This window comes from Astatotilapia calliptera, chromosome 1 (genome assembly GCF_900246225.1).
Source record: "Astatotilapia calliptera chromosome 1, fAstCal1.2, whole genome shotgun sequence".
Taxonomy (NCBI): Eukaryota; Metazoa; Chordata; class Actinopteri; order Cichliformes; family Cichlidae; genus Astatotilapia; species Astatotilapia calliptera.
This window is the reverse complement of record NC_039302.1, coordinates 2691434-2702234: the sequence shown is the minus strand read 5'-3', so window position 1 is coordinate 2702234 and position 10801 is coordinate 2691434. Positions and strand designations below refer to the sequence as shown.

Genomic DNA, 10801 nt, shown 5'->3' with positions numbered 1-10801 from the left:
GCTTCTCGTGTTCCTTCTTCCTGATATTGCTGTCATTCGGAACCGCTACATCGATCACTACGGCCGTCTTCTTCTGTTTGTCTACCACCACTATGTCCGGTTGGTTAGCCACCACCATTTTGTCCGTCTGTATCTGGAAGTCCCACAGGATCTTAGCTCGGTCATTCTCCACCACCCTTGGGGGCATCTCCCATTTTGACCTCGTGACTTCCAGGTTATACTCGGCACAGATGTTCCTGTACACTATGCCGGCCACTTGGTTATGGCGTTCCATGTATGCCTTGCCTGCTAGCATCTTGCACCCTGCTGTTATGTGCTGGATTGTCTCTGGGGCATCTTTACACAGCCTGCACCTGGGGTCTTGCCTGGTGTGATAGACCCCAGCCTCTATGGATCTTGTACTCAGAGCTTGTTCTTGTGCTGCCATGATTAGTGCCTCTGTGCTGTCTTTCAGTCCAGCTTTGTCCAGCCACTGGTAGGATTTCTGGATATCAGCCACCTCCTCTATCTGCCGGTGGTACATACCGTGCAGGGGCCTGTCCTTCCATGATGGTTCCTCGTCTCCCTCCTCTTTCTTGGGTTTCTGCTGCCTGAGGTATTCACTGAGCACTCGGTCAGTTGGGGCCATCTTCCCAATGTATTCTTGGATGTTCCTTGTCTCATCCTGGACTGTGGTGCTGACACTCACCAGTCCCCGGCCCCCTTCCTTCCGCTTAGCGTACAGCCTCAGGGTGCTGGACTTGGGTTGAAACCCTCCATGCTTGGTAAGGAGCTTTCTTGTCTTTATGTCAGTGGCTTCTATCTCCTCCTTTGGCCAGCCTATTACCCCAGCAGGGTACCTGATCGCGGGCAGGGCGTACGTGTTGATGGCCCGGATCTTGTTCTTACCGTTCAGCTGACTCCTCAGGACTTGCCTGACCCTCTGCAGGTACTTGGTGGCCACAAGGCTTTAATAGTTATATATATATATATATATATATATATATATATATATATATATATATATATATATATATATATATATATAATTTTTTTTTTACATCATGTTGCATTTTCTTCGTTTTTCATACTGTACTAGTTACTCACTCAGGTCAGCAGTTTGTACACATGTACACATCTACGCTGTGTACATGTGGGTGTTTGTACTCAATTTGTAACCAATGGTTAATAGCCAAAAGAGTTTTACTGATAAATGCAGAGTTAAGCAGATTAAAAAGGTTGCACACCTCTGTGGTCATTTTTAAAATAGCCAGTTGTATGTAGCATTGGATACGTTACAGCATACTGCCTACATTATATGTATGTTTATATGTAATGTAAACGTATTGTTCTTACTGTTAGTCGCAAAAAACCAAAAAATGATTATTAACAACACGCTCCCTTTAAGGGTTGCCATAGTGGATATCCTGCCAACATATCCTGTCCCTCCTCTTTTGTCATACCAAACCTCTGCATGTCCTTCTTTGCTATATCCATGAATCTTCTCTTTGGTCTTCCTTATTTCTTCTTAACTAGTTGCGCCATCCTTTGTCCAGTATGTCCACTATTACTCCTCTGCACCAAACCACCCTAACCTTACCTCTCTTGCTTTTTCTCCAAACCACGTGAATACCAAGGTTGAGCGGTTGGGGGGAGAAAGGCAAGGTGATGACAATTTGAATTTTGTTGTTTTGATTTCTTGAAATACAGAAAGAAATCTGTTGAAATACTTAGAGAAAGCAAAGAGTCATTTTAGTTTTTATCGTTTAAAAAAGGAGAAAAAAAGAAATATCAGATTGAAAGTGGTGCTTGATAAAACTATTGTGGTGACACACTGTTTGCCAACAAAATTAGGGTTCAGCAAAGGGCCGTTTAAACGAAAGCGGAAATGGTATGACGATTATTCTCTTGGTCGCTGGTTTCTCTTTGATAAGGATTGGAGAGTACAGCATGCCTATTCCAGTGTTTAAATTTAAATGTTTAGCTAATGGAAGACTTAACTCCTTTATTGTGGACAAATACATTATTTTTATATGCAATGTGTAACTCGTTAATAATTATACACAGATGGGTACCCTCCGGACTCCCGCAAAGATAACAGAAATGCGCATGCGCATTGTCATCCCAATTGTCTATTGACAAACGTGAGCAATCTGTCCCGTTTCACTTTAGTCGTCAAGAAGAATAAAAATGTAATATTGCAGGATTTGTTTAACGTGGCGATCTTTGAAGTGGATTCTTCATGACTTTGTGAACCCGGTGAGCTGTTGAAAGTAATGTTTTACCGGGTATAAGACGCATGACATAGCGAATTTCTCGTGCGGCCAAGATGAAATTCAGAGCTAACTATGTTAGCATGTAGCTGCATAGCTGACAAGATTAAGTTAGCTGGTTGGATTAGCGTTAGCTATAACTGGTCATTTAAAAAAAAAACCCGACCGACCTGCACGGGGCAGCCCCTAAAGACCTGCTGCTGAACGAAGTGCGAAGCGTTATGAGGTCGGATGACTTGTGGTACGGGACGGTCAGTTGTAAGAATTGCTGATCCCGGTTGCTAACTCAAGCTCGGCTAATGTCGAGCAAACGTTAGAGACGCTACATTTCTTATTTTTCCTCCTGTAACATGGCGATTCTATTATGAATTTAGTGTGTGTATAATTACCATATAAACGCGAGCTTGTGTTTCAACAATGTTTGCCTGCAGTAGCTTAAACCGTGCTCCTAATTTCCATATATTAGGCACACTAGGAGGATTTAAGGATAAAATACCACACATTCCCAGTCTGACCGGGAATGATTCTGCGTTATAGACTTCATGCAGACTTCAGTTGTTCTTCTTGCTTGTGGCTCATTGTTGCTTGAAACTTGTGTTTGTAGGTATAATTCGCAGAAACCTAAAAAAGTCCTGAAATTCATGAAAAGCTACACTGTGGCATGAATCGGAAAACCAGTTTGACCTGATATTTCCACCTTGCGTCACGTGGGTTGGACGGTTCAGCGAGCTGAATGAATTTGGCTGATCATGCACCCTGTTGGTGCCCTATGTGAAGCACAGGGCCTCGAGTCGTGGTCAGTTTAAGCCTACATTTAGTCTTGCAGTGGTTTGAGTGGAAGATCAACACCTGTCGGTCTGGGTTTAAGGAAGGACATGCCTTTTGTTGCTCCAAATCAGCTGATGGCCTTTTGGAAAGTTAGAAAGTCTTTACAGTTATATTTAAATCTATCCTTGGTCACCATCCAAACAGCCCCTTGTCTGACTTGGCATAGCTTTATCCTGTTAGCTCAGGTGACCTGAAAACCTTCCTGCACTCCTCAGTCAATCTGATATTCTAGAGTGCTAGTAAATATTTTAAGAGCGGACATTGCGAGCACAGTCTTGTGTTGCCTGTAATGCTGTGACCGCTGACCTTCTAATTCATTTACATTATTATAGGCTTTTGTTGTCAATTATAAACATTTTTTTAGAGAACTTTAGGCTCAGATTAAATGGCGTTTCTGACATAAAGCCCGTTTCATAAGGGCAACCATCTCCACACCCTAGGCAGCAGCTGACTCACTTGCATCACCACAAGGCTTTAATAGTTCTTCTAAAGGTTTACTTAGTGAAATCTTATGACTTGTACTTCTTCCACGTAGTCCTTCCTGAACAAAGGCTGACTTTGAGTCACCCTGGCTCATCCTGAACTAAACAAAAGTGAGTCTGAAGAGGCAAAAGTGCACCACTGTAAGAGAGGTGACGAGTGAATGCAAAGAAATGGTTTTATCCTCATTAGACTGTTTTGTTTTGAGAGTTGTTGGATGCCAAAATCCTTGCTGATATGAAAGAAATGAGATAATTAGCCCAGCATATTGCTTTGGATGATTCACAGTTCCATCTAAGCATTATTTAGCTTCTGCTGAGCCTTAATGCAGGCCCTCATTTTATCCTATCTGAAACAAGATATACTTCTCCTTCCCGTTCACCCCTTCTTCTTCTACTCTTTGTAAACAGAAGTTTGAACAGCAGGTGGGTGGGGCTTTTAGGCTCACCATCAGAGCGGTGTGCCCGAGGTGACCATGGTACAAATATCTGTTCATTGCCGTTATACAGAACCAAGATAAAAAACCAAAACAAAACTGCCTCTTGGGAGTATTTGTACTTACACTGAGCAAATTGTTGAATATGAATATTCACCATAGCAGTGAAAAAAGATGGGATGGGATGTAGAGGTGTGTGCCGTAAGATGTGATGAATAATACATGCAGATTTTCTTCTTGTAACACACTGAAGAGAACTGAAAGAGGACACATTGTTACTCCGTGAATATTTACTTTTTGTGTTGATGTTTCAGGTCCAAGAGTAACCATGCTTAAATGGTTTTCTGGTGAAGAGGGAGAGCCCGGCTCTGGAGTAAGTACACATGTGCTCGTTTCCCATTCCTCGAAGGCTCAGTAATCACTGATTATCACCGATAACAAACTATATTCTGAAAGATTACACAAGCATTAAGCCCTTAAAGTGCTAGACTTTGGCACACTGGAACACTGGACTGTTTCCAGATTTTGCCTCCATCACCTTTTCAAAACCACAGCTGCTACAGAGTAACCTTTCTATGTACCTGACAGCATTTTTCACACTGTGATGAATCATTTCATGTCATTTCACGTGGTGTCATTATTATATAAAAGGCATTAAATTAGCTGAAAGGAAACCTGGTGTAAGCTATGCAGTGGGACTGCTGGCTTTGACTTGGCTGCCTGTGAGGGCGCGGAGTCACTGTTAAAGCTTAAAGCTCCTCACATCTGGATCCTCTTTGCTTTATAGCTCATATGTTGACATTCGGATTAGTTCTGACTAACTGATGTAATCAGTGTCAATTTGCAAATCATATTGTACATTTTCTGCACTCTATTATAATATTACAGTACTATTACTGCATTATCATTCTAATACTTCTCACTCATATATATGTTCAGTCTCTGCATACTCTACACAGTTTCTAAACAAAGCAGCATTTTGTGTTGCAAATAAACATGAGGGCACTCACTGCAACATTATCAGTGTTCCTTTCACTGACTCACCACCTCGTCCGTCTCTTCTCAGGGCTCGGGCTCTCCACCCAGCCATGCTGGTGGCGGAGAGATTCCTGTGGAAGAAATGGCAGAGAGGCTGACCCAGACTGAGCAGCTTGTCACTCAGCTGAAGGAGATGATTCGTGAAAAAGATGCAGCTCTTTGCTCCAAAGATGACCAGCTGAAGGTGGGGACAATTTCTTCTACAATATTAGTTCAATAAAGAGCTGTGCATCTGGTAGGACAGTGTTGTCCAGTTGTGCCAAACTGGGATCATATTTCTCTGATTAAACCATGAAAAACATGTGCTAGCTTTTGTTATCATACAGTCAGGTCCATTAGTATTTTGATAATTATATATTTCTTGAAATTTTGCCTAACATCATCAGAGTGGAATTTAAATTAAACCATCAATATATGATTCAAGGGTTTAACAAAAGTATTGCATTACTGTAGCAGTTATAGCTATTTAGTTATTTTTATACACATACATACATCCTCCATTTCACAGGTTTAAAAGTAATTGGACAATCTTATAAAATTTTTAATGCAAGGATTGCTTTTAATAGTTGGATTCACTCTGCCCAAGACCGAGTTACTGGGTTCCCAACCTGTTAGGCAGGCCTCAGCTTGTGGTGCCTGGATGAATATAGCCTAACCCCCTTGAACTTGTGCGTGAGGTTTAGCAATACCAGCTAGATATAGTTGGGGTCTCCCCAGCACATGGCTTGGAAACAGTCTTTCGGACGAGAGAGTCATTTCCTTACGTATTCAGGTCAGAGAACGGATCCTGACTGTCCTTTATGCTTATGCACCGAATTACACTGTTAGACAGTTGGGTGAAGAGAGGAGCTGAACTGTCGCCTGTTCACCACCTGGGGGTGATTTGGCAGAAGGTGCTGAAAAGGCTAGACACACCCAAACACATAGTGAGGGTGTACTGGGAGTAGAGCAGGGCGATATGACCAAAAATATTTATCACGATATACATTTGAAAACGATATAACTGACGATATAACTGACACTAGACAAAATACTTTATGACTCCACAACTTTATTAGTGCAAAAAAAAAACCATCAGTGTATTTTCACTTAAACAAGCAGCTGTTTTTTTTTATGTCCATTAAAGTTATATAAAAATGTAACAGTGCAAATTCCTCGCTGACAGTTTAACCAAAAGGCATTTCCAGTGGAAACTGGCCGACATATCCTCAGCATAACCATGTATAATATCCACAACACTTAAAAAGAGGTTATACACACACAATACGGTGATATCATGTTGAGGTGCAGTACGTCTACGCCTACGATAGCATAATGCTCCAACAATCCATCGAGCGCTGCGGCTTCGTAGCTCAGCAAAGTCGCACTAAAACATTTGACAGATTTTCAAGCGCCGTGCACATAAAACCGTTTCGAGGTCAGTAAACACAACCAGAGTTCATACATAAGGCCCACGGGATTATAAGGGGCTCTGTCGACTTTCAGAAAAATCAAAGGATGATTTTAAGTGCGCCGTATTTTCCATACAACACGGTAATAACGACGGCCCGCTAGCATGCGCTACTAAAAATAGTGCTTTGTTGTGTATCTGACGGACGAAAGCTAAACCAGTTCCACTTTCACCCTTCTCATTCTCCGTCGCCGCCATGCTCTTTCCGCCATGTGTAAACAAAGGCATGTGCGTTTTACCCATATTCTATCGCGGTATTTCATTTTCTTATCGTTGCCCAACGTTATACCGGTATTACCGTGAACGGTATGATATGGCCCAGCCCTAGCTGGGAGCATGTTGCAGTGGCCTGGGTCCACATGAAGTTTAATTCCCACCTCCAGCAGAACTTTGACATCATTCTGAAGAAGGCTGGGCAGACAGGTGCCTGCTCAAATCTGCTGCTGCAAGGTAAGTGTGAAGCGTAGAGCTGCTATTCCTCTATATTGAGAGGTGGTTTGGGCATCTGACCTGATGCTTTCTGGGTGAGGTGTTTTGTACATGTTCTACTTGGAGGAGGCCCTCAGGTCAACCCCGTACACAGTGGAGAGATTCTCAGCCGGCCTGAAAAAGTCTGTGTTCCTCTGGATAGGCTAGTGGACATGTCTGGGCTTTGATGGATTGGCTGAATGTACCAGTTTATCGATTTAGTTTTTGCTTTCTCTTATTGAATCTTTACAATACAAGTTCAACCTTAGTGCTCAGTTCACTCAATTTCATATCTTTTATCTACTTACTTTCTCGTGGAATGATGAGGGAACAGATGTCTGTAAATCCTAAACTGTTGATACAAGACTTTGGTTAAACACCTCGAGTTGAAGCTGAAAATCTTGAGTTTCATCTTGGTTGTTTGATTAAAAATCCCCTGTGCACACAGAGGCAAATTTGCCATTGTCCAAACACTCAACTGTAACTGTATTAGAATCAGATTAGAAGCAAATTCTGAATGAATGTTTGCAAATTCCACCTCTAAAGGTACAATTGTTAGTTTTAAATAGAGACTGACACGTGCTATTTATAAATGGTGGCCTCAGCTGGGCTGTCAGTGTGTTCTTGAGTAGCGTGCAGATATAGCTAAAAATGTAAACATTGTTCAGTTTTTGATAGAAAATCAAGCAAAAAAAGGGGATGTGGGTACACAGATGGATACATTTTTCAAAGATTAAGTCTATGAGTAAGTTTTTCCAGTGTGCAGGACTCTGCATGGTGTTCCTTGATTTATAAGGACTGTGCTTAAATTATTCAATCCTATGAGTCATCACATAGATTGGGAAATGGAATATTGAGGCAGGCACAATTGGTCAAAACTGTTTTTAAAGCTGCTCTCTGACTTGGATCTTTCAGTGAGAAACATCAACTGTGTTAAATATTAAACAGTCAAGCCTTTCAATCCACAGTAAAGACAGGAATGTGTTTGATTTAGCAACCGCGCTACAGGAGAGTGCAAGCATTTCCTGCATTGTAAACCTTTGCTGTGCTTCCACACACACACACACACACACACACACACACACACACACACACACACACACACACACACACACATCTAAAGCTGCCAAAGTTCACTTTTTATTAACGTGTCCTAAAATATTACAGTTAAACCATCTGGTCTGATGACGTAACGAAGCACTAAACTGGAGTTAAAGTTCTTCTTTGTGTTTTCAGGCTGAGAAGGAGGCCTGTGAAGCCAAACTGTCCAAACTGCGTCTGCAGAACAAGGCCAAGGTGACGTCTCTGACGGCACAGCTCGAGGAGCTGAAGAAGCAGCAGGGGCCGAGCACACCAACACACGGCAAAAAGGTGGAGATGTGCACACACATCCAGAACTGAAGGGTTAAACGTAGAAATGAATAAATACTAAACGTTTTCCAGCGATTCAGTGCACTATTGGCTTTATAAGCTCAGACACAGTCATGCCATGTGGATCCCATTTGAATCATGTTTCTGCTCTGTTTCCATTGGGGTTGTTAAAGTGCTTTCTTCATGTTTAGGGTTCATCAGAAGGAGGAGAGCAAGCCAGTCGAGGCAAGATTGTCCTGCTGAAGAAGAAGGTTGATGAACTAGAACAGCAGCTTGGACAAAGAGATGTGGAACTGGAAACCAAAGTAAAGCATACTTTGATTCTGATGCCTACCAGATAAAGGGAAATGAGATATTTCCCACTGATGTTACTTGGAGTATTGTTGGAACACACACATGTGCTAGTCTTGGCCTAACTAGCCTTACCCTGTGTCCCCACCACGTCCACTTAATTATTTGAAGTTATTTTTTTATAATTACATTTATCTTTCTTAATTTGAATTATAATCACAACAGAAGAACAGCAACGGCAGCTAATTTCAGCAGAGAACAAAGAAATGGCCGCAGGAAACGCAGCTCGTATCGACAGAGATGAATCCAGTACATTTATGGAAAAATGAATCCAGTTTACTCTACTTTTCCTGGCTCCATATTTTTTTCTTCATTTCTTCTTGTAGTTACAGAATAATCATCCTCTCCATGAATATGCGCACCCACAATGGTGCCACTGAGCAAACGGATGTATTCATTTCTTTTTCTGTTGTGACATATCCTGAGGTGTACGTAGGGCTGTGAGATATGACCAAAGTCTCATCTCCCGATATAAGAATTCTATCGTCCGATAACGATATAAATCACAGAAATGTAACATTTTCTGTCAATTCTGTGAATCTCGACTTGCGTGAAGTGTTTCCAGCTGCGCGTCATGTAGCTGGAGTCGAGTGTTTTAACCGATGCATGAAACGACACATTTTTAGACAGAAGTTGTAACGGCGCCGTTTTCTTTGTGAGTATTTATTACACGGCGTGCTGCGGGGGAAAGCCTGTTCTAACGTTTGAGTCTAAGGTTTATTTTTTAGCACCTGGCGGCTCTTTGTTTACTTCTCATCCGTAAACACTCTGCTCTTTCACGTGATTCAGTTTAAGTCTCAACAGGATCTTGAGCTTTATTCTGAAAGGTTTATGTGGAACATAAACAAGCGGACACGCGATGGTTTTACCGTCGTTGTTGCTAACGACAACGCATAAAAACAGGCGCTTGTCCGTCCGTAGTGTGGTTATATTAAATATAAGAGAAAGAGAGAACTTTACTACAGTGACATCAGAACCATGAAGAAATATTACCGTAAACAGTTTATTTTGCGACACCACGAAACAAACGATAGCGTAAAATCAAACGACAGACGTTTTTATATCGTCATCCAATATATATCGTTATATCGAACAGCCCTAGGTGTACGCTTACACTTTGAAATCTAATTTTTCTGACCAATACTTTGTGTAGATGAAGGAGTTGGAGTCTCAGCGGCAGCGTGGTGAAGAAATGGACGCTATGCTGACAGAGAAGGACAAGAAACTGGCAGAAAAAGAGGCCTACATTGTCCACCTGCAAACAGCGCTGGCTGGAGATCAGCCCATCACACCTGCACCACCACAGAAGGTCATAAATGCTTTGAGCATGTAGAATCATCTCACTGCTTTTTTCTAAATATTGCACGTGTTAATAATAGGCAGACAAAGTTAGAAAAGTAGAAGAAAATGGATTACAGCTGAGTCACAACAGGCGATGTCTTGCATTTTCTCAGAGATGTGGTCACTGTCACTCATGTGTTCTGTCCCCCAGGCTGAGGACGGCGGGGCGATGCAGGAGCTGCAGTTGCTGGTACAGAGCTTGACTAAGAAAGTGGGGGAAGCAGAGGAGCGCTACAGTTTGCTGCAGGAGCAGACAGACAGCCTCAAAGACCTGCTGGCTACAGAGAAGGAGCAGTACAGCCAAAAGGAGAGCATGTACAAGCAGAATGTAGGTTTTCAAAGAGGACAATACAGCTTCTTTTGTAGAATTTAGCTGTCTCGGGTTCACAATGAGTCGTGTGCTTGTTTATAGATCCAGACATTCAAAGACATCATCATTCAGAAGGACAGCCAGCTGATGGAGATCAACCAGATGCATGAACAGGAGCTCTTCAAGCTAGCAGCCAAGTCAGATGCCAGTGCAGACTTGGAGCAGGTAACACAGACAGTCAGGAGTTCATGCAACTAAAAGAAGTTGGAATTTTTGTGTTGTTTGTGAATCTGTGCTTTCCTTTTCAGCTTCTGAAGGCTCTAAAACAGAAGCTTCATGAGAAAGAGGAAGTGCTGCTGGGTAAAACTCAGGTCATTGATGTTCTCCAGGGAGAGGTGGACGGGAGAGATCAGCAGATAAAGGTTAGCAGACTCGCCGCTCCTGTTTGCGTCTCAATAAAGACGTTGGTGTTTTTC

The 10801-nt window shown here is 42.2% G+C and overlaps 1 protein-coding gene across 4 annotated transcripts in view; it reads left to right on the top strand.

The window, feature by feature from the left end:
• The first annotated feature begins 2052 nt into the window (after positions 1-2052).
• The window catches only part of LOC113006342 (golgin subfamily B member 1-like), a 38637-nt gene continuing 29888 nt past the window's right edge, over positions 2053-10801 (top strand). For 3 of the 4 annotated variants that reach the window (XM_026142525.1, XM_026142371.1, XM_026142295.1), the window contains exons 1-9: positions 2054-2238; positions 4311-4369; positions 5063-5218; positions 8189-8323; positions 8515-8628; positions 9828-9983; positions 10167-10343; positions 10428-10550; positions 10634-10747. In XM_026142525.1, coding sequence (XP_025998310.1) covers positions 4325-4369; positions 5063-5218; positions 8189-8323; positions 8515-8628; positions 9828-9983; positions 10167-10343; positions 10428-10550; positions 10634-10747 — 1020 coding nt within the window. In that variant the 5' untranslated portion in view covers positions 2054-2238; positions 4311-4324. Of the gene's footprint in view, positions 2239-4310; positions 4370-5062; positions 5219-8188; positions 8324-8514; positions 8629-9827; positions 9984-10166; positions 10344-10427; positions 10551-10633; positions 10748-10801 lie in introns of all 4 variants that reach the window. The other variant, XM_026142448.1, reaches the window with a different exon arrangement.